This window comes from Colias croceus, chromosome 3 (genome assembly GCF_905220415.1).
Source record: "Colias croceus chromosome 3, ilColCroc2.1".
Lineage (NCBI taxonomy): Eukaryota > Metazoa > Arthropoda > Insecta > Lepidoptera > Pieridae > Colias > Colias croceus.
In genome coordinates this window covers 9,765,873-9,790,100 of record NC_059539.1, presented here as the reverse complement: position 1 = coordinate 9,790,100, position 24,228 = coordinate 9,765,873, and the positions used below count along the sequence as shown (strand labels likewise).

General features: G+C 36.6%; 3 protein-coding genes across 3 annotated transcripts in view; 1 reads left to right on the top strand and 2 right to left on the bottom strand.

Moving 5' to 3' along the window:
• Positions 1-1,003: 1,003 nt before the first annotated feature.
• LOC123705898 (dynein axonemal heavy chain 7) overlaps positions 1,004-24,228 on the bottom strand; it is a 51,489-nt gene continuing 28,264 nt past the window's right edge. The window contains exons 53-76 of the mRNA XM_045654986.1: positions 23,844-24,039; positions 23,701-23,771; positions 22,952-23,109; positions 21,499-21,652; positions 21,136-21,269; positions 20,499-20,772; positions 19,985-20,126; positions 19,569-19,747; positions 19,053-19,216; positions 18,053-18,194; positions 17,814-17,880; positions 17,545-17,690; positions 16,888-17,040; positions 15,649-15,778; positions 12,987-13,228; positions 12,196-12,352; positions 11,663-11,829; positions 10,426-10,434; positions 10,328-10,348; positions 4,673-4,910; positions 3,907-4,058; positions 3,110-3,247; positions 2,462-2,605; positions 1,004-1,884 (exon numbers count right to left, since the gene is read on the bottom strand). Coding sequence (XP_045510942.1) covers positions 1,678-1,884; positions 2,462-2,605; positions 3,110-3,247; positions 3,907-4,058; positions 4,673-4,910; positions 10,328-10,348; positions 10,426-10,434; positions 11,663-11,829; positions 12,196-12,352; positions 12,987-13,228; positions 15,649-15,778; positions 16,888-17,040; positions 17,545-17,690; positions 17,814-17,880; positions 18,053-18,194; positions 19,053-19,216; positions 19,569-19,747; positions 19,985-20,126; positions 20,499-20,772; positions 21,136-21,269; positions 21,499-21,652; positions 22,952-23,109; positions 23,701-23,771; positions 23,844-24,039 — 3,585 coding nt within the window. The 3' untranslated portion in view covers positions 1,004-1,677. The remainder of the gene's footprint in view (positions 1,885-2,461; positions 2,606-3,109; positions 3,248-3,906; positions 4,059-4,672; positions 4,911-10,327; positions 10,349-10,425; positions 10,435-11,662; positions 11,830-12,195; positions 12,353-12,986; positions 13,229-15,648; positions 15,779-16,887; positions 17,041-17,544; positions 17,691-17,813; positions 17,881-18,052; positions 18,195-19,052; positions 19,217-19,568; positions 19,748-19,984; positions 20,127-20,498; positions 20,773-21,135; positions 21,270-21,498; positions 21,653-22,951; positions 23,110-23,700; positions 23,772-23,843; positions 24,040-24,228) is intronic.
• On the top strand, positions 6,722-9,171 carry LOC123705895 (protein ALP1-like). The gene is made up of 3 exons (XM_045654981.1): positions 6,722-6,833; positions 6,928-7,158; positions 8,251-9,171. Exons 1-3 carry the CDS (start codon positions 6,772-6,774, stop codon positions 9,134-9,136), a joined length of 1,179 nt encoding a protein of 392 aa, XP_045510937.1. The 5' UTR covers positions 6,722-6,771; the 3' UTR covers positions 9,137-9,171.
• On the bottom strand, positions 7,489-9,530 carry LOC123705897. Its single transcript, XM_045654985.1, has 2 exons — positions 9,167-9,530; positions 7,489-8,224 (listed from the first exon to the last, which is right to left on the bottom strand). Exons 1-2 carry the CDS (start codon positions 9,306-9,308, stop codon positions 7,536-7,538), a joined length of 831 nt encoding a protein of 276 aa, XP_045510941.1. The 5' UTR covers positions 9,309-9,530; the 3' UTR covers positions 7,489-7,535.

Sequence of the window (24,228 nt, the reverse complement as noted above, 5' to 3'; positions counted from 1 at the left end):
TATGAAGTAAATACCTGCAAACAACATATTCTTAAATTTGTTTGGACCATTCAGTTTCTTTGTTCGATTACATGGATGAGAAAAGCAATTCACAAAATGAATGCAGATTTTATTATTCACGCCCACATTCGTCCTAGCAATGTTGTGATCAAAATTAGAGCTGCTTTTGTTATGGCAACAATGATAAGATTGAGATGTTGTATATTATAATTATAAAAGGAAATTCGTTAAATATTTTATGCGTACATGCATTTAGGTTTAAATCGTTGTTGAATTCAAATCGTCAGCCCTAGAATAACGTCCCTTCACCCCCACTCGCTTATTTAATACATGCCGTATCTGGGATGCGAGGTTTTTCATGCTAAATGACAGGGCAACGTAATACGCTTAAACTCCGAGTCACCGCGTCCGTAATGGCCGACATGGCCACGGGCTCCCTCAGTCGAATATAAAATTGCAATGACATTGACCCCTATGAGAAACCTTCCACGTCATTAACTCGTAGATAACTTTGGGTTGGCTTCGGCAGCTCAACTAAATTTTGAATACACTGTAGCGCGGCATGACAAAAGCTGCGTATTAAGTAGCATTAAAGCACTCAACAACATTGTTTTCTATTGAGAAAAAAGCTTCGATAGATTACAAGAGAGGACTTCCTCTTGCTTTGTTTTATAAATTTCCGTGTTGGTATACGGTACTTTTACCGTAAACACCTGTTTCTCCAATTCCATTTATTTGAAAATGATAAGTCACTGCTTACATTATATTAATATGAAATTATATTTAATTCTTACTGTTGAAAGTTCAGGGGAAGATATGGGAAAAAAATAAAAAAATCATTATTTTGTTAACAGTCATTTATTTCATTAAAACATAATTATTTAACAATACAAGAACAAAATTAGATGTACCATAAGTAGTATTTATACATAACAGATATGATTATTTTAAATAACTAATAAATTATTCAAATGAAAAAAAAAATAAACAAGAATCTTTTAATCGAATATGCCACCATTCTTTTGTGTAGGTGGGTCCACGTGACTCGGCCGAGAAGCAAAGAGTGCGTGTGCCATCACTCATGAGTCGCTTGGCCGAATCACGAATGTCGGTTTAAGGGTTCCGTTCTTAAAGAGTAAAACGGGGGTCCGTTTTATAACTGATAATTCGATGTCCGTCTGTCTGTCACGAGGGTATATCTTATGAATGTGATAGTAAGGCAGTTGGAGTTTTCAGAATTCATGAATTTATATTGTCGCTATAATAACAAGTTACAGAACGGAACCGAAGTAAAGCGACGATTGGCGCGGTCATATATTGTATTGGATGACCATTTTTTGCAGTTGCTTCTTCTTTGGCTTATTTCTAGGGACCTCTTAGTGTCGCGAGTCTAACTCACACTTGACCGATTTTATTTATTGTGCTCAATCATTTGCTGCGCTAACCCTGGCCTCCTACCTATTCGAAAGATCAAATAACTCGGACTGTTTGCGCAGAAGCGATACAAAAGAGGCTGCCGCGCTAGCTATGTGACTATTATCATGCGCAGCAACTTCGTCGCGAGGCCGCTCGCTCTGTGTGGACCCTGTTTGATTGATTTAATATTCTAAATTTTTTCTGTTTTCTTTTTTTTCGACAAATGTATCATAAGAACATGTATAATTTATATCTATAAATTTAGAATGGCAGCTGTGTGAGCAAGGCCACGCCGCGCATGATCCAATGATCGGGCGGGTGCACAGTGGGCAGGCGCATGAACAGTATGTAGTTGGTGGAGTGGCCCGTGGTGGACAGCACGCCGCGCCGGTCGCCCGTCTTGTACAGCGGGCAGTTGTAGAACACCGCTTGTGGGATGTCCTCCCGCTTTAATGGGATCAACCACACCTGGCATAGGCCAATATATACGTTAGGAATGCTATTCATATAATATACAAGTACTGGACATGACTGGTAAATTACTCTCCAAAATGTAAAAGATTACTTAGCAAATGATTCCCGTTATATATATGTCAAAAATGTAGACATTTGCTTTTATTACATTTTCAACAAATAAAAATTATGTGTGGACACGCACTTCTGCCACTGATCCCAATGGTTCGATTATGCGGCAGCGGCGGTGCACCATCACACTGGGTATCCTTACTGTGGCCATACGATCCGTAAACTATCCGTTAAACTTGATCCGTATTTTTTTATAAAACGGATGGAAAAGTAATTCACCAGTCACTCTGTACATATGATGGAAAATTTTAAACGATATTAAATACATGATATGACTGATCCACTGGTTTTCCATTGTCAGCAAAAGATCTGGCCTAAAATGACACCTAAAATCACTTTTTAAAACAGCAGATTTATGCTTGAAATTCTAGAAATCTGAGCAAAAAATAAAAATTTCTCAAATGCTATTAACTTAAAGTTATATTTCCCTTATTTCCTAAAACAAAACAAAGTCCCATACCGGCGGGAACTCATCGTAAAGCACGGTGGGGTGCGACTCGTCCACGCAGTAGTCGTCCATGTTCCATCGCGCGCCCTCCATGAACAGCCCGCGGATGTACACGCCCTCCTCCGGCGGCTCCTCCAGCGTGAATGTGCGTTGGACCTACAGATTGGGTATTCGGAAGATGCGGGTAGTTGCAAAATTTTTGTTAAAATGTTTTGTGCTTGCTAAAAAGTTCTCCTTAGCACTAGCAAAACGCGTGCATCTTGTAACAAGTTCCGCAAGTTACTTAATTTTGTAGAAGTTCACTTGCGCAAGCTTGTACTTTTCATCTGTCAGTTGGGAATGTAAACTTCAGCAAAGTTTTTGCTAGTGCTATGCGCATTATAGTGCTACGATATCCAATTTTTACTTAGGATGAGAAATACAGAATGTGCTCATTTAGTAGCAAAATAGCTTGTGTAGAACAAAATATAATTTGTGCTCATTATTTTTTGGGCACCTTACATTCAATTTGTGAATTTTAAATTTATATGCTTAATTTGTAAACGAAAACTCTCATCTAACAAAAAAGTTCTTCAACACAAAAAACACATCAAACTATAGAATTTTCCCTAAAAGTTAAGTTTCCCTAAAATAGTAGCATCTCTAGTCCAAATAATGTACCTCATAGTGGAAGGCCAGCTGGTCGATGGGAATGCGGTACTTGCGCGCGTAGCTCTGCTGCGCGGCGGTGAGGAACGCCTGCGGGAAGTAGAAGCCCGACAGCCAGAACACCACCGGCGGCCCGTGCTGGTGCCAGTGCTAAGAGATACAAGTATACACTATTGTACCGATCACATGGGTTAAGGACGTGTTTACAAATTGACGTGCATCAATTTTAAGTATTGAGTCTTACTACTACACGTGCACGGCTCACACACACAACGAAATGCACGAAGCTGCGAAATTATGAGTAAACTGACACGACTTGATAATTGAGCTTATTTTTATTGCCATGATTTTTTTTAACTTTACTTTGATTTTTTAAAGCTTGTAACGTTAAATGGTCACAAAAGTATACCATTACCTAATTTTACCTAATTTCCATACCATTTACCTAATTTCATTGGACAGTGATTGTTTACCACCATGGGTACAGTATGATAGTTTTATTCGAAGAAATATTCGTATAATACACAATGGTATGTGTACCGTAGTAGTTGCGTACAGGTTTTTTTCTGAAGAAATAAAGGAAGTTCTTTCGTTACAGTTTCATTGAGTTAAATTATACTTTCGCATTTCTAACATTAATTTGTGTTCAGTTAAACCAAACTTAAAAAATCACAACGATCTCAAAGTTTTCACACAATATGATTTTATAAGTTTCCAAAATGATTTTTCTTTATAATTTTGTAAGAGAAATAAAAACAAAAACAATTTAACCCTACTTCCCACTACCATTAAATACACAAAACACAAACTTGCAAGAACTGCAGCCTAGCCAGCAGATCGTCAAAGTACGCGGCCAGCGGTTTCAGCGAGGGGTAGCTCTTGCCGGCCCACAGCGCCGGGATGCGACCGCGCACCATGCTCGTTAACACTTCCTCCGTTATATCGTTTAGGACGCTCACACCTAGGAATATACTTATTTATGGTTTCACAACTCCTGGTTAGCTGTATTACTTACCTAAGTACTTATTTGTCAGTTAAAATGCTGAATATTTTATGAACACAAAAAAAAGTTTCGCATAGAATATCGAAGACCGGGATGGGGGAATCGACCTTTAATATTTGTGAGCTTGTATTATATACAATAGCAAAAGATTCAATATAATATGTGTTACTGAATTGATCCCCATATAATTGACAGAGTCGAATCTTTGAAGCCAAAAATAGCGGCTAATACACGCCTACGTAAGCTGGGGTTATATCGTCTTGAATATTGCTCAAATTACCATAATTGGAGAGAACCATATAAAATATTTTTAGATAAAATTTTCCTACATCGAGTGAAACTGATGGCAATATATTCTATAAAGAGGTAGAGAAACGAGCATCAAAAAATACGTTAAATTGTAAAGAAAGGAAAAACTTCGATCACGAGGTGGGATTCGAACCCACGTTTTTTGCCATTCCGGAGCGATTATTCTATTCTTTAAAAATGTAGATTTATAAAGCATTTGAAAGCTTCAAAAACTAAATATCAAAGTCAACGTTAAATCCTATGAACAGGACAAAATAACAGACCTTGCACAGCTCCAATCACAGCCCTGGAGCTGCTCCTCACCACGTTCACTAGTCTCTCATACCTTGCCGCCTCTTGTATCACCACTATCGACATTGGCGTCATATCCGCGGGTTTGATATCACCCTCATGGGATGGACCAGTTAGTATCTGTGCCGGTAAGCGGGCTAGCACATCTTCTGCTATGGCCATCGCTTGTTGTTCGGGAGTAGCTCCCGCTCCGCCCGCTGCCATAGTGTCCTATTGTATGGAGGAGTTAGGTTGTTCGAAGTAGGTAGGAAAAGAAGCAAGCAAGCGTGGTACATCACTACATAGTATAAAACAAAGTCGCTTTCCGCCGTCGTCTATGTGTCTGTGTGCTTCAATCTTTAGTACCGACTATTCAACGGATTTTGATGTGTTTTTATAAGATAGTTATTCTCCAGGAAGGTATATAATTTATTAGGTTTTAGACAAAGTGAGCGAATCTGCCGGCGGAAAGCTAGTTTTGATTTTACTATGTCAAATGTTTACATGCAAAGCTATGAAGGGCAATGGACACAAATTTTGATAATCATGCAATTTATGAACAAATGTGTATAATCGGAACAGAATGCGGATTTATAAAACAAAATATTGTCTAATTAATAAAAGTAATGGTAGCCGCCGGCCGTCTGTCCGTCGGTGCTCATTTGTACCGCCGCAAGGCGGGTCGCTTAGGCTACGCTAAATAAATGATTTATTTCTTCTCAATTCACAAAAACATGATTTACATTAGAATAATAAATATAAAAGAATAATCTATTGATAACTGAAAGTTTCTCATATTTCAATACACAGAACAGTAAGAACATAATAGAAGTGCTATAATGTCATCATTAGTATGAAAACCAGTGTCGCCAAACCCACACATTTAAACCGGTAGTTATACAGTACACTATAAGTAAACTATGCCTTTGATTGGACAGCTTAATTTGATTAAAAACTGACTTAGGTTATAAATTCAGCATTTCAATATGTACCCTAACGAACCAAGTTACGGTTTATTTTAGTATAACATCCCTAGGTATATTAGCTGTTTTGTTTCTCTTTGCTCAGAAATTCCAAATTCGAAAACATTCAGCTATTCCACAACAGATGGCGTTGGTTTTCAATACATATAACTTTGAACCTCTACACATAAAGATAAGGTTGAAATTTGTGTCACTCTAAATTAATGACATTAACTTGACAATAACCTGATGCTATGCTCTAAGGGATGTCAGCCTTGTTATCGATAATTCACAAATAAATATATTTTTGTGCATTTTTTTTCTTTCTATTATATGAGTATAGGATAATGTGTCACATTTTGGAGTATGTTTATTACTACTAAGTACGTCTTTTCATATTATTATATTTAAATAAAAAACGGAATAGAATAGTATAAATCTATATTTACAAAACAAACAGAAAATATGCAATATTTTAAATCTTGGAACTGCCGTAGGTTTGATGTATCGGTGGCCTTTGTTAGACTGCTTATTGCTGTTCGGCATCCAGTTAACTCGTCACGTTGCATTTATTATCCATTTCTCTTTTAAATTAGGCTCTTTCGAAAATCTATAAATAAATAGGACAAATGAAAGCTAAGGAAAAATAAAATAAAATTTAATATTTGAAATGTTTGTCTTTTCTAAAGTATCGATACTGTCGATATGCGCCACATGCATCACTAATCCGAAATTCGTTTGTTTATTTCAATAATATTCCAGAAAGTCTTGTTTGCTGTTCAATCTATATTAGTACTTATTTCTTATGGATTAAGGTTCATTTTGACTTAATATTTTTATAAATTTTTGACAAATTACGACAAGCGAAGTTGTAACATAAAATATATTTAAAATAAATTAAAATAAGACTTACCGATGGTATGAAATGCCTCGATTGCTGATATTATTTCGTCTGCTATCATTTTTCCACTCTAAAGCGTGTCCCAGACAGCCGCGGCCTGCGGTGGCGATCTGCTGTTGCCTTCTTGCTTGACCGCGATAACAATACACTGCCGCGGCCGCGGTGGCGGTCATTCTAACCTACGGCGGCACATTAGCTCTCGAGTCTCACCTGCAAGTGGACGTTAGTAATGGCCAATCGTAACGAAGTTTTATTGCTTTTATTGGCGCTTGAAGAAGATGAAAGAAAAAGGTAAATAAGTTCAAAGTAGTTAATAAAAGCACAGTTTAGAAAAAAAATATCTTCTAACGTCATCGTATTTTAATATGTTGGCTATTCTTTTCAGAAAAAGAGAATTGTGGGTCCATGAAATTAATAAAGAACGGAAGCAATATGGGGAATTCTGGACATTATATCCTGTACTAAGAAAGGACGAAAAAAGATTTTATATATATTTCAGAATGTGTACAAAATGTTTTGATTACATTTTAGAACTTATAAAAGAAGATATACAGAAACAACATACGAACTGGAGAGAACCAATAGGACCAGAAGAACGATTAGTTGTTACTCTAAGGTAAGTAGGTACAAAATAAAAAAGATTTGATATGAGTTTTACTTATTTATTAAATCGTATATATTTACACATCTTATAACTTAAAATTTAAACTTGTAACTCTCACTTTAACAACTTTTACTTGTAGATATTAGAAGTTATTTCCAAATTGTTCATAATATCTCTTAGTTTTTTTTAATTTGTGTTCGAGTGCGTGAGGGCTGAGTATAAGATGATGACTGAGTGAATAATGGCTGGGTTAGCGGTGGCTGATTGTGTGATGGCTGATTGTGTGATGGCTGATTATGTGATGGCTGATTGCGTGGTGGCTGATTATATGATGGCGGCAACGGTGCATCGACGCTTTCAGAAGCTGAAGATGGTAACGATATAATATATTATGTTGAAGATGGCTGATTGTGTGATGCATGATTGGGTGGTGGCTGCTTGTGCGGAGGCTGATTGTATGATGGCTGGGTGTACGATGACTCAATATGTGATGGTAGAAGCAACAAAGGATCGAGGCTTTCAGAAGCTGGAGATGGTGAAGATATAATATATGTTGAGTCGTTCACACATGAGCCAGCACTACTTAGAGGCTGCTCTACTATCATCACCATATTTTCCGAATTTCTTCCATCAGATTTTAACTGCATCTCATGAGATTCTTCGAGTTCTGCTTTCAACATTATTTTGGCTATCTCAAACTTTACGAGGGCTTGACGGCGATCAGACATTTTTTTTAACTTTTTTGCATAAGATTTAAAAAGTAACTCTGTATCATCTTCGTCTTCTCTATTGTTTTTCATAAATTCTATAACTTTATCAACTTGTGTCTGAGACCCGTCAGACGACCGTTTGCGCCGACTATGCACATGCGTGTTAGCTTCTTCAGTGTTATCAATAATATTTGACGAAGTCTCGGCAAATTCTAAGTGTTGTCGTAAAAAAGACATTATATTAGCCCATGGCCAAGTTTTATATCGATCGATAAGCTTTGCTGCTTGTCCAGTGGTTGTTTTGCATGATCGAAGATGCTTACTATAGGCATCTCTCAAGTTTTTCCAATGTTTTTTTAAACTGTCTCCTGAAAATAAATAATACTTGTTTTAGATATCTGGCAACCGGAGACACTTTTGGCACCATTGGTCATAGCTTTCGCATCGGATTTTCTACCGTTAGTGTAATTATTGAAGAAGTTTGCCAAAGTATATGGAAACATTTGCAACCCATTTATATGCGTGAACCAACTCAAGAAGATTGGGAAGTTTCTGTGTCTGGATTTAATGAAAAATGGCGATTTCCAAATTGCTGTGGAAGTATTGATGGAAAACATGTTACTGTAAAATGTCCAGATAAAACTGGGTCCAATTACTTTTCCTACCTAAAAAAATTTTCGTTTGTTTTATTGGCAATTGTTGGCCCGTATTACAAATTTCTTTGTATTGATGTAGGTGGTTATGGAAAAAATAGTGATGGAGGTATTTTTGAAGAGTCAATGATGGGAAGAAAACTAGCTAATGGTACATTTAATATACCCAATAGTAGACCACTACCAGGCCAAAATGAAAGCACGACGTGTGTTCTTATTGGAGATCAGGCATTTGCATTGAGTTCTTATATGATGAGACCATACCCTGAAGCACAGGCACGGTATGACCAAAGAAAAGAAAAATTTAACACCAATCTAGGACGTGCTAGGAGAGTGGTTGAAAATGCCTTTGGTATTTTAAGCGCCAAATGGTATATTTTCCACAGACCGATGGAAACGAAAGTATCTACGTCAATACTAGTAGTAAAGGCAGCATGTGTATTACACAACTTTTTAATAGAAAGAAACCCCGAACATATTAATTACCCCGTTGAAGAACAGCGTGAACATGGATTCGAAGATTTTTTGCCAAACGGTAGAAGATCCTCAAACTATGCATTTTTAATTCGCGAACGCTTTGCTGATTATTTTTTTATAACACTCCTTAAGCAGCGTAAGAACTACTAATTCATAGATCTAATAAAAATTTTTGCTTACCATCACTTTGTCCAATTATTTCAGCAATACTGTCCCATATTTTGTTTTTAATTCTGTTGTTTTTATAGTCTTTATGTGATGTATCATACAAAACTGGGTAATTTTGCACTGTTTGAATAAATAACTCAGTGTTTATAGGCATAATTTTACGCGGTACACGCGGCCTGTTGCAAATATTTACAACTGATCGCGTAATGACCGCCTCATGTCCGCGCGCTCATTCACACAGAAGCGGTGGCGAAGGGGGCGGGGCTTGCGGCCGCGGTAAGCCGCGCTGTGACCGCGTCCAGGCCGCGTGTGTCTATGTCGTTCCTAGAACTTTCAAGTCATCCAACTGACCGCCACCGCCACCGCCACCGCAGGCCGCGGCTGTCTGGGACACGCTTAATACCGAACAACACGCTCTAAATAATGAATAAATATGGAAATAAGGTTTGACAGTTGACAACCGACTCGAATATTTTTCTGCGCACAACTGAGAGCGAGTTAGGTGATCTTACCTTACTAGTGACACGTGGGCCACGCCCACATCGCACTTCTATTATGTTCTTACTGTTCTGTGTTTCAATATGTATTTTTAAAAAGAATGTACTTAATTTAGAAAATTAACTTTGCTTTTTTTGACGTGACAACGTCTTATAATTCGACAGAGCCGTCTGCACGCACGAAAAAACATGACTCATGCGGCGTTACCTCGCTCTGAGGCGTTCCATGTAAGGCTTGAAGTGCAAGAGAGGGCGCAGAACGAGCGACAAAGAAGCACAATCGTTGTCACGTTCAGTTATCGTCAGTAAACCGACTTTACAGACAACCAATTTTTACATTTATTTTGTGGTAGGTAAATAGGCTAAATACTTAAATAGGCAGGCTAGATCTAGGCTCGATAGAACTCGCCTAAAACTGAAATATTATTAGAAGTATCCTGTGGGATTGGTTAGATTTTTTGTGTAAAATGAGAAACAGGAACAAAACAAATGAATACGATCGAGAATAATTAGCTATTAATAGTTATAATTTTTTTTTAATATTATTACTAAGCTTGTCCAAAAACATTAAAGAAGCAATAAAATTAAAAATAGTTGCAAAACAAAAAGCTGCAAAATAACGGAGCCGTATTTACAGAGCGTGTAATCGTTCCGCAGAAATAACATTTAAACTCACCAAGTATTCTTTGAGGAGATCCTTTGAGCATAAAAAATATGTTATGAGTTGTTCAAAGTAAAGGAATTGTAATGAAATTAGTCTCAAGCTCAACTTACCGTACGATCCTTGTTCGCCGACGGCATTGGCAAATGGAACAGAATACACAGTCAAACAATTACAATACCCAGTATAGAGAACTAAATTAAATTACAATCTACATTCTTAACATTATTTCATCCTCTACAGGCTACAGGCTACAGCTACTGTAATTTACGTTCTATTTGAATTATTTAAAGTGGAAAATATATTTGAAGCGTGATACATCAGACACTCAATGAGGAATATTAAGCAAGTATTTATTTATTTTACCAACAATTCCAACAAATATTACCTTTTTTACAACAATTATGAAAAATTTATATGAGAATGTATTATTGAAAAGGACATTTCCACGCGCAAATTACAATGGAAAATGAAATAAAAAAACTATTATTTGGAAACTACATCTGTTTGTATAAAAATCTCTAAGTTAAAATATAAATACGGAGAAGGTATGGTTTTGTGTTTTAGAGCAGTGGTGGCTCAGTGGTGAGACCTCGGACTTCGAATCGATAAGTCCGTGGTTCGAGACCAGGCGAGCGCGCAGGAAATAAATTGATTTTTCAATTTATCTGCGCATGTTGTAACATCACCACTGCTCGAACGGTGAAGGAAAACATCGTGAGGAAACCGACATGTCGAAGAATTAAAAAGTTCGACGACATGTGTCATCCGCCAACCCGCACTTGGCCAGCGCGGTGGATTATGGCCTGTACCCTCATAGGAGGCCCGTGTCCCAGCAGTGGGAACGTATATGGGCTGATGATGATGATGGTTTTGTGTTTGTCTCTTTCTCTCTTTCTCTCTCTGTTGTGTGTTAGTAAATGTCTCTCTATGCATAATTAGACACATAGTGTATAATATGTCTTTTTACAACTAAAAAGACATATTATACACTAAGCCTTTTATGTCTTTTTACAACGTGTCTATTTGAGAATGTGTGCTTTTCTGTGTGATTCTCCGCTGTGTTTGTGTAGTGTATGTGCGCGAGCTCAACATGTGCGCATGTGCGTGTGCGACTGCGAACGCACATGTGTGTGTGTGTGTGTGTGTGTGCACATGTAGCTGCACGTGTGTGAATGCGCGTGTGCATTCGTGTGAGTAGGTGTATCTCGTGTCTGTATACGTATGTGACTCGTGGCGCACTCATGTATCTATGTGTATTCTATGCGTGTAGCTATTTGTACGCTTTTATGCGTGTAGGCGTGTGTGTATGTAACGTGAATTTTCGTGTGTGTGTGTTCTTCCACCCACCTGCGTGAGCACAGCGGTGCCGAGCAGCTCCTCAGCCTCGCGGAAGTGCTTAGTAATGTCCGCGTTCGAGTGGAAGCCGAACACGGACGGCGGCGTGGCCACCGGCAGCGAACGCGCGAACGCGATGAAGTCCGCGTGCTCGCGTAGTGTTGGGATGTGGTATATACCTGGTAAAAATAACTTGTGTCTATAAATTAATTCGTATTTCACAAGATTATAGGTATATTATGAAACAAACAAACAAGAACTAAGAACAAGCTAAAAAATTGGTTTGCTTTTTGATTCTGACTCGCAGTCAGATAAAAGATCAAACTAAAAAAAGACGTGTGGCACTCGGGGACTGCCGCGGTAAAGCTATTGCTATTGTATGCTATGCCTTTAAGCCACACCTCCGCCCGTCAGAGTGGGGAGCGTGAGATTTTTTCGTTACGGAATTTCTCGATTCGTTCCCCGCGCTCAAGGCCCGCGATAGAAGCTATGCAATAGCTTAAAAATACAGACAGCGAAGTCTCAGAGGGACCTCTTTTACCAACCAGTAGGATCCAAAGGATACTTGTCTTCTTCAATAGCACGAGGGTTATAAAACTTGTACAGTATAGTATTGAGACAGCGCCGGTCCCAGTCGTCCGTCACGCGCCCGCCGTAGTTGCACTCGCCCGTCAGGTAGCGCAGCGCAACGAATTGCACATCCTTACCGATATAGTTTATATTATAATAATTGTTTTATAAAACAGAAACACTGTAAAATAAGTCATAATTCGAGATTTATCAGTAAAAATATGTAACTTTTTCTTTCTGTGATCAATCACTGCCAGACAGACAAAGACTTTTTCATAAAATTAAGCCAAACACATCAATCAAGCAACAAGTTGATCTGGATACCACTAAACCTGAACTTTATTCTGAACTTGAAGCTGCTAAGGGCTCTTGTATAGCTTGAAATTTTAAAACACTTTATTGTGCTGTCAACATAACAAATGTGTAATAAACTTAAACCTGGACACACAACACAGAAGGCGGCCTTATTACTAGCAAGCAAACTCTTCCAGGCAATCCTATCCTACTTATCCTACTAATATTATAAATGCAAAAGTTTGTAATGGATGTGTATACTGTATATGTATGTTTGTTACTCTGTCACGCAAATGCTACTGAACCGATCACAATGAAATTTAGCACACATATAGAAGGTAACTTGGATTAACACATGGGATAGGTTTTATCTCGGAAATCGCACGGGAACGGGAACTATGCGGGTTTTCTTTGAAATCGCGGGCGGAAGGCTAGTGGCATGTGAAACAAGAGCAGCACACTCGTCACTCACGTCGTACTCGTTGAGGAACATGTAGAGCTGCGTGACGCTGATGCGCAGGTCGGTCTCGTTGAACTCGTAGCGGATGTTCCAGCCGAGCGGGCCGAACTGGCGGCGCTCCTGCACCACCGCGTGGAAGAAGCACAGCGCGAACAGCAGCTTCTTGAACGTCTCCGTCTGCTTGTTGCCCTCGAACCACTCGGGGTCGTTGATCGGGTCGCTCTGGTACGAGCGCGCTATGTTCGCGCGGAGGCCTAGCGACGTCGATATATTATGTAACTAGTCAACCCGGAAATACTTCTGCCAGAATACCCTTAACAGCAACATAGCTTTTGCGATCAAAGACCGAAAACGCTCATTGAGATGATATAGTTTAGAACGCGTTATAATTACAGTAATAAGGTAACACGATGGACAGGCTCTCATGATCTACTTGGAACAATTAAGTATTTTAAAGTATCCAAAACAAAACTTTCACTTTACTGTTCTGAACGCGTCATGGCATCTTTCAAAGCCACATCGCTTTTTGAGCCACAACATGAATTTTACGTGCTTTTACTGTGTCCACAACGCGTCATGAGCAAATTTTTCGCTCTATGAGCGTTTTCTGTCTTTGAGTGAAATAGCTACAAAATATAATAGCGACCATTTCGCAGACAATCGAAGATGGACAAAAATTAAAAGAGATATCAGTCTAGATGTTTTTGAAGAGTTTCGGTACAAATATTGTAATATTATGATTTAACCGAATGTACCACACACAGTGGTGGACCTTTAATTAGAAACACGTAACACAATGAAGTAGTCATCAAATTCATTTGACATTTGTGTACAATAATGTATTAGAGATTAAGCATTATTTCATATGTAATAGAACACCCGTTTATCTAGCTTTATAAGAAATTGCTTAATTTTAATCAAACGTTAGCTTAAATTAATAAAATTAAACAACTTTATGTGAAGTCTAATTTCCGAGTATATTCAGTCTGGACAACAAATTAGAAACAGCATGGTTCGAGTGTTCCAAAGTCAAAACCTGTTGCAATGCGGCCAATATTTTTTTCTTCTACAAATATTTGCACCGTTTTTAAACATTCTATTTAAAAGTTTCTGAAAATTAATTAACTTTCTAATAAAAATGGGTAAAAGTAAGATTTGTGACCCATCAACAAGAAAAATACTCTTAAGTTTACATTTTGACAAAAGCTGGAGTTACAGGAAAATTGCAAATCATTTAGTTAGAGTGTTCGATAAAAAGATATTCAATGTTATAGTCTATTTCAAAAAGCATGGTACTTCTGATCAAGGTCTAGAAAAGCTCGACCATGAAAAATCACTGCTCACGAAGATAGGCAAATGATTCTTTTGGCAAAGATGGATCCATTTAAAAGCTCAAATTCTATTATAAAATTATTTTTTTCCGAAGATGAACCACGCCATGTGTCGATGAGATCAATTTGCAGGTGGTAAGTCGAGGTAAAATTGTTTGTGAGAGACGCCAGGAAAGTACAGCTTCTTATTAGGCAGTACAGGGAATGACGATTTTGCTAAATTTTTTCTAAGAAAGCTTGTGGACAGTCCGCCAGTGAAGAAGTTTTATTTTGAGACGAAACAAATTAATTTAATCAATTCTGATGGCAAAGGATTCGTTCATTGCGTCGTCCAGTTAACCATACCTTAGATAATAAATCAACAGTTAAGCATGGCGGAGGAAACATTAGAGGTATGGGGTTGTTTTTAGATTGTTATAATATTTATAGACAACAACGGCTTTACAACGTCGAAGCTTAGATTGTATGAGATTGTCACACGTTTGCAAAAACATATTTCCTAATAGAATTGGAACCCTTAAATGGATCCATCTTTGCAAGAAGAATAATTTGCGTATCCTCGCGAGCAGTAGTTTTTCATGGTCGAGCTTTTCTAGGCACTTAATCAGAAGTACCATGCTCTTTGAAATAAACTATAGCATTGAATATATTTTTATCAAACACTCTAAATGATTTGCAATTGTCGTGTAACTCCAGTTTTTGTCAAAATGTAAACTTAAAATTATTTTTATTGTTGATGGGTCACATTCTACTTTTATCCATTTTTGCTGCAAAGATAATTAATTTTCAGAAACTTTTAGACAGAATGGTTAGAAAATGGTGCAAATATTTGTAGAAGAAAAAAATATTAACGACATTTTAATAGGTTTTGACTTTAGAACACTCGAAACATGCTGTTTCTAATTTGTTGTCCAGACTGAAAATACTTGGAAATCAGACTGCACTCAAAGTTCTTTAATTTTATTAATTTAAGCTAACGTCTGATTAAAATTAAGCAATTTCTTATAAAACTAGATAAACGGGTGTTCCATTAAATATGAAATAGTGCTTAATCTCTAATACGTTAATACACAAATGTTAAATAAACTTGATGACTACTTCATTGTGTTACTGTTTCTAATTAAACGTCCACCACTGTACTTTTGATATTTGCTGAAAAAATATGGATTCTACATAATATTATAGCTTATATAACTAGATGATGAATGGTTATAATTTTTTGAAAATAATGGTTTTTTAAAAATATTTTCTAATAAACACATATCAAGAACTATTTTATGATATTATACTTCTGTGTTATATTTCTTAAATAGTTTATACATACAATTTATAGTCTTTCTTACCTTGCGGAGGTTCATTCGTCATTTTGACTCCATTTTGTAAAACATATACGGGGAAGTGGTCCGCTGGGTATGAGGTAAGCCACAATCTAAAGTCGGGATGCGTCGAGTCTGGTGTCAATCCTTCACAAATCTGTACGAAAACATATTTTATCAAGCAATGTGTGGAATTATGAAATTAATAAAAATTATAATTCCATTGAGAAAACTCAGTTCTTTTCTACTTTTACAATAAATCTATAAATTGGATTTATAGATTTATTAACTGCATCTAGATAAAAGTTACCTGTACATAATTGTAAGAGCAAATCTAGCTGGAAACCATATTTCAGTCAAATCCGTTCAATAGTTTTTGCGAGAAAGAGCAACAAATATACTCTCATCAATCCGTTTGTTCTTTCAGATAGAAATATTTTAATGGTACTTAAGTTTTTATAAATAAATTGGACAAAAAATAATCGGAGCTAGCAAAAATTTTACAGATTTTATTCTATCATAAAACAAATTGCGTATTAGTTACGATATACATCATGCATATCCATCTGCCCGGTTTTATAGATCTGCGAATTTTATAAAATTTTAAAAGCAACATAAAATAAAAAATACTAGTTTAAAATTGATGCAAATTTTTCGGCGAAACTTTTTCGTAATATTTCACGTACATTGTACGCCGACGGGATCGAGTTAGAAAAATGATTGGTGTCTGCTGCACGTAAATTACTCAGTGTTTTTAGTTTGAACCATCAAATTGGAATAAATTGAAAACGAAACAGTAATTAATAAATATAGCACATATATTAATAAGTTAATCAATGTAAATTTCCTTGATGTTTTTCACCTACTCGAGTAAAGCAGCGTAATGCCTTAATTATTACTAGAATTTTTACACTTTAATCCTTTTTAAGTACATTTAAACTTTAATTTCTGCAAGAAAATATGAGAATTTATTGAATAAATAGATAGAGAAAATGTACAACGCCTCAGATCTAAACTTTTTATTTAACACTACCAACACAAAGACACAAAAATAATTTAAAGACGATGTAGTAGATGGATATAATAAGATATTTTTATTTAATTTTTTCTGTCAGTACTGGCCAAGTTATAACCCTAGAAAATTGTAAAAAAAATAACATATCATAACATTCATTCTTCAAGTAGATTTGAAAATTGGTTTCCATTTACAATAACAACTAATTCATCGCGAGCAAAACCGCAATATATAAATAGGCCAATACCCACCTTCTCCAACATCGGCATCCAGCTCTTGGCGAGGTGGCAGTTCTGCAGCACGACCCACGTGCCGCTGCGCACGCCCTCGTCGATCAGCTTCACCGCGATCGGGCCCTGCCCCTGGCCCAGGGACAGGGAGAACAGGCGGGACGAACCGAAACCCTACCAACGTGTATATTTTATTAAAGAAGGCTTGGGCAGGATTTCGGAAGTTATATTGTATGCTCCGTGTTGATCAGCTTCACCGCTGTCGGGCTCTGCCCCTGCCCGAGAGAGAGACAGACGGGACCAGAAAGTCTAGCACCATGTATATAGTATTAGAGAAGACTTGAGCAGGATTTTGGTCTTACCACCACATTTTAAGCATTTGGGGTACCTATTGTAATTTTGATATTTTCACCTTGAAATTTGATTGCCATTACACTGTGAGACCACCTGTACCAAAAACTATATTTCTATCTAAAATTGAGTTCTACAACATATAAAATTTTTAATTATACAGCTCAAATCGAAGCTTTAAGATCTATTTTACATTACTATTTCCGTTGAACTGGACAGCAATGACATAGGTCATTTCATAATCTTTAAATCGCAATCGCAAATCAGGTAGCAAAATACGAAGTATGTTATTCTGGTATGTGTGTATGTGTATGGTGGTGTATGCACCTGGTCGTCAGCGAACTTGAGCAGCGTGCCCATGGGGTCGGAGCCGGGCGTGAGCACGAACAGCAGCGGGATGCAGCAGTGCGAGTCCGCGTACGACGACGCCAGGTCGAACAGCGGCGGCTCCACGAACTGCCGCCCCATTTGTGCTATATGCCATTTATTTTACGTAATCGAAGATAAAATAGGTAGTTTTAATAAAACAACAATCAAAACAACAACTAAGATTTAAGATGCCAAGTTTAAAAGAAAGAACAAGCGAGGTAAGTTACCTTCAGCAAAGTTTTGCACAGCCGGCACCATCATGTCGAAACGCATGCATCGCAGGACCATCATTTTCTATAATTATTAGGCATTTAATATCCAAAGTATACTCATTCAATTAAGTTAAATTACAATTATTCGTTATACACAGATAACGTTTGAAGTAACAGAAAAATAGGTAAGCAATATTCAGACCTGAAATACCAGTTTAATTTAGTCAGTCAGTAAGTCAGTCCCTCCTGCTGACCTGAAACATGCCCAACTTCGTGTTCCAGGGCTCTGGTAGCGGCTGGTTGTGCGGATCAGGCGTGTCACAGTACGCCTCCCACTTGGGAATGTTAGCTAGGAAGTGGTCCAGGATGCCGTGGAAGTCGTCCATTTCGTTCAAACTGTATGGTGAATAAAATGGCATGTTTTGTACTGGAGTTTGGAGATATTGTTTTTAAACTGACGCTTAAGAAAATTTAATAAAATTGTTCTACCATTGGGAGATAGATAGACAACATTCTCATAATTTACTAAGTTTGCAACAGGTTTGATAAAACTATGCCTTTAACAGAAAAGTATCGTAAGAATAAAAGCTATGTTCATATCCTTAAAAAGAGAAAAGGATAAAGCTTGCTACCTAACATTGTTCAGCTAATAAGATTAAGTTTCACAGTAATCTTTATAGATTGCAAAAACACTGCCCAAAAGTTTTCATCGGGGCTTAGAAAGTTAAAGATTTGTGCTTTTCTATAAGAATAAAATAGTTGAACTATTTGAAAACGCCAAAATTACAGGAAATGCTTATACCTATATATCTGAATAATATTTAAGAAAAATAACGATATTAACCTTTATTGCCTATATCAAACTTTATTAATTTAAATTACCACTAAAAAGAAGAGATTACGTAAACTTAATTATTTCAACCGAATTCCTAACTGAATAAGACTTCACTTAGATCTTTGAAAACATGAATTTGAATTTACGCATTTTCACGAAAGGCTTTAACAGATTGTTACAGTGTCTTTTAAACGATTCTACGGTTGCCAGATAGCCACACATCTACACATTTATTCATCGCTTCATCATCATCATCATCCTCTTATTGTTTCTCTCTCTATTTTTCATCCTTCCCATGTACCTCTCACCCTATTTCCTTCTTAACTCTTTGTCTTCCTATCTCTTTATTCCTGTTTCCTTATGTCTATCCAAAATTCACCATTTTCTCTACCCTTATACTTGCCCTCTCCCATACTTACGAGTTAAAATCCCCCCAGGCCTGTGGACTGAGAAACGAAACAGGGTTGGGTCGCACGTGCCGCGGTTGTGCTCCACTCAATAGGAACATCACGTTGCTGCGCTCTAAACGCCCTTCGGCCACCATTATCGTGATCGTTAACAAGAGCGAGAATACTATCTTGTCCTGTTATTTCAAATACATTGTGATTAATGTGGCTGTTCTTTATTTTATTTTTTGTGTTTGTCGTTCTATGTTGAGTTAGTTGAAGTCTTTTGCGAAGGAACAAGTTTTTAGGAATATAATTAATGGCTGCAAATGAATACTAGCTGTTTATTTTATATGAGGAGCTACTCGAGTAGTGAAGAGAACCTAATCAATGAAAGTCACCACGCAATTATTATAATAATTCATCATTGTTATACAATAGTCAATAATAGCAAAATTCATTAAACAAAGTGAAATACTAGGTACCAAAATATTCCAAATACAAATATTTTTCTTAAGTACATTTCTGAATCTACAACTACCCTCACACCTTTTCGAACAAACTCCTGCAGATATTAGCATATAGCGAGTACGTAAAATGCGCCCGTAGTATAGCCAACCGCTCAGGAATCTCTTCCACCTTCTCTGTATTGTCAATGGAGCTGGTGAACAGCCCCTCGAACCAGCCCAGCGAGTATTGGTACATGGGGTCGATGTTCGATAGGGATGCTGTGGTGGTAGAGGATATTTTAGTTCTCAGATAGCATTGAAATATAATCTGAGCTATTATTAAACAAGTAATAAGTAGTGGTGGAAATTAAAGAAAACTTGTGCATAAACAACGAATTTGAATGAGGAAAATAGAATTTGTCATTAATGCGGTTTGAGAAATGAGAACAAAACAAACAAAACCTAATATACAGAGTATCTATTAAATACAACATAAAAACTAATAAAAATTAGCACCTATAAGGAAGAACAGATTGGTGGAATGCACAGCGATCGGTACGTAATCGTCTCGCGCCGTATCGATCGCCTTCTCCGTAATCATCGCAACCTCTTGCTTCTCTTTGATTTCGTTCGACGTGTCCTTCGCCGAGTTTAGAATCTGTTGAATGGAATTTTGTTGAATTACTACCGTTAATATGTATTTGTTATGACATATTTAAATGCATTCAATAAAATATTTCATTACAAAATACAAGGTAAAGAACCTGTCTGAGCTTTTTGTTTGTGAGTAGGCAAAATATAAAAAGTTTTAAATGTATCGAATTTTTAAAGAACAATGCATTATTATTTCGCTCAATAAAACTATAATTAGTTAATTAAATGATAACCTCCTCCTTTTTTGAAGTCGGTTAAAAACATCAGAGATGATAGCTACCGACACTATAGTCATTTAATAGAGACGCATAAACAATTAATAAATACATTTTTAAAACATTTCTTCAAAAAATTCCATTGCAAGAGTTTCACTAACCTGTACAGCCTCTTCATCTTCCAGCAAGTGCTCCGACGTGGACAGTACATTCAGGATCTTCTTCTCAATCTCCTGTAGCAATCTTCTATGTTCTGCACCTTGTGTAGTTAAGTCCGCCTTTGCCTGTTGGAGATCTGGTCTCTCACGTGCTACCACTCGCGCCAGTAACTGTGCTTGTAAACCGTCCTTAGCTAGCATGAAGTTCACTAGAGTCACTCGCACGCCAACTTCGGGCAAGTAGTGCGGGTTTGCTAGCTTCGTGCTGATGTAGAGCCTGGGTATTTGAAATAAATTTTATCGACTTGATTAATTACTGAATTGAAAGCTTTTTTTTATTACTTATCAATTGAAATATTTATTACAATTTATAATTACTCAAGCACAATAATTTTGATGTAGGTATTCAAAACGATTGTGCTATTTCAAAACTAATGAAATATTAATAACAATTTAATATACAATTTATATTTACTCAAGCTCCAATCTGATGTATTCAAAACGTTTGCTCTGTTTTAAATCAATATAGTGCCTTTACTTGTTCTCTAAAGCTAGATCGCCCGAAATAAGTCTCCTCTAACCCAGACAAGGTCAGGAGTTCAGATGGGATAATAATAAAATTGTTATTTTCGATACATACTTAAATTCTTTGCTATATTCAACAATCGTGTCCCCAATTTTAATACATAGTGCGCCTCCCTGTCGGAATGTTTGCTGCTGTAGCAAGGGTTCCAACATCGGATCCAGTTCTTCTAGAACATTCTCCAATAACACCTTGAAAACAAAAACGAATTGTAATGTCAAGCCAAACTGCACCTTATTAACAAAAAAAAAAAGTGTGCACGTTTCAGAAGTTAAACTTCTTTGGCAAGATGCAAGGTACCAAATCGTCGCTTTACTTCATGGCGTGACAGTTTTGCCATGACGCGACTTTGAAATTTTACTCTCAAGTTCTCAACGCGCTCAAGAAGTTTCACTTTAATAAAAAATATTTATAAAATACCGGTTGTCCAAACTGGACAGCATTTTCCAGCACTCGTCCCAAGTCTGCTTGAGTCATTCTTACAACACACAAGTTGTTAGGCTTCTCCATATTTTTAATCCATCTGTTTGCCTGTCCTTGTGGATCAATCATGAGAGGCCAGCGACGAGCATTCCTTAAAGTTTTAAATTTTTTCAATCACCAAATAATTTTGATAATTTGCCAAAACCTACATAAATGCAATTAATTCGCAATTTTTTTACAAATTTCAAGTACCTAAGTTTGCAATTGCAGACGGGATATAATAATGAAGTGATATACACATTAGACTAATGCAATTGCATACCTAGTCGAACAATTATTAGTAAACATGATATATTTTTGTCTTATATTCGATTTTGCCTATGCTTTTATTAGAAGAGTTAAAAAATCCACATTCATAAACAATATTTTGTTCACCGACCTAGCTTTTAGCTCATGAATGCGCATTAATTCGGGACTGGAATAGATTACCATCACATTATTCTTATGTTATATTATGTTAGGACTTATTTTAAACCTAGATATTCTGAAATATATTTCTATTTGGAACAATAAACAATCTTCCGCTAATGGAATATATCTAACCGTGGCTTTCTGCTATTGAAAGCCTCGATTAAAGTTTCAATAGGGTTCTATAGGTCAAGAGTTCGAGACCCAGTCGACGGTATTTACATTAAATTGTATGAGTATTGAAAGAAAATAATATGATTAAACTTGGGACGTTATACGAGATATAATAAAAGAAAAACGAATAACGACAAAATTGAAATTTTTCTTCCATCAGTAGATTAACATCCCACCAAATACATAAATGTAAAATTTGGAGCCGAGTTCAATCGTTGACAATTTGCCAAAAAAAGAAATGAGATGACTAACCCCATAATTTGATGAGGCTAATTATACATACTGTTTATATTTTGTGAGGTTCTAAAAACTAGCCTCATCAAATTATGGGGTTCAATAGGTCATTAGTTGTTTGCTTTGTGAAAATAATTATATTATTCAAATTAAAAAAGTTATATTTTGGAATAAACATTGTTATCTAAGGGAAATAAACATTGTTATCGAAATGGTTCGTGTAAATATACACACGGCTGCTGCTCGCCAGTTCTCTTCGCTTGAACTCGGCTTGACACGCTGCCGCGTGTCTAGATCGGTATAGTTCATATTGATCTTCAAAAATTGTTCATATTATGCTTACAAGTTTATTCAAAATATATCAGGAATTATCTAGTGTCATGCATGCTATAATTAAAATTTTGAAATTTCTGTCTACTGTCTGTCTGCCTGTGAAAATCCAGGATCAAACATAGGCAGGTCGGACTTTTATCAAACCCCTAAAGTTATGAAATACGAAAAGAAAATTTTTGCTAGAGATTTTGTCGGCGCGGTACAGCTAATACAACTACTACCACAGTCAATAACCACTAACATGATGATAATAGCGCTCTCCACACTAAAGTCATCAGAGGGCAGGCCATCTATATTCCACTGCTGGATAGTGACGGGCTCGCCCAGCACCTTAATGAGGCTGAAGTTGAGCGTGCACACGATGCCACACTCGTGACACGCGCGGGCCCACTTTGTTACCTTTTGGGCAAATAATTATGGGATAAATAGCAATAATAGAGAACAGGAAGACATCTTTATGATCTAAACATTTAGTTATTTTTTTTTAATTTAAATAATGAAGACAAATCAGTCGCGATGCTATTTTAGCACTAAATACACAATTGAAGTTATGAGTGATAAATTGTATTTCCAAGCAGAGTACTCTATTGGTATGATTCACATCAGTTAAATTCAGCAACTCAGCTGTAACAAATTATATCCGAGACGCTGAACGCTTTCAGACGTTGAATAGATATGAATCAAATTATACGTTAGTATTCCCGGACATGCAGACCAACTCGAGATTCAATCTGAGCAGATTTCTTGCTTTACAAACTAGAATTCTATGGATATCTTCGATTAATATGAGGAATATCATAATGCATGTTCAATTTTGATTATATGTGCATGTGGTTTAATCAAGAATTGAATTGAGCATTGAAATCATATTATTACTGGAAAAGATACTATTTTCTGGAATGAAGTCGTAGCTAATTTCTAATATAGTCCACTAAAATGAATCAAATGTGTAGTTTTATCATATTGCAATTTATTTAGAAAATACATTACCTGTTCGTGCCTAAAAGCGGCAGTAAACGGTCCCAAATACGCGATAACACCAGCGGCAATTAATATATCACCTACAACAAAAAGTCTATCATTCATCTTTATTCGCTCAAAAGAAAGTTTTAAACTTAGCTATTCTATATCACCTGTAAGTGAATTATATGTATCACGTAGATTTTTGGCGATTTGTGTCCATCTAGTTTTCTCCCCACCAAGACCAGATATGAGCATTTCAGCTCGTTTCAATTTGTTGCTACAGTCCATTACTTCGTCGTCCAACATCTTTTGTTGACGGCTTTGCTCGGATAGCGCTTCTTCTAGCTTCGCTAATTTATCTTGCACCTTTTTAAGAGGAGTTCAATTAACGACATTATTGCATTTTACTCATTCATGGACATTTAAATCATTTAATTGCACATTTATGATTATTCAATTGTATTTGGTATACCAACAGAAGTTCAATGCACGAAAATCAGTCTCCAATATTGATTCTATGACAACTATGTCCCCGAGTGCCACACGTCGTTTTTT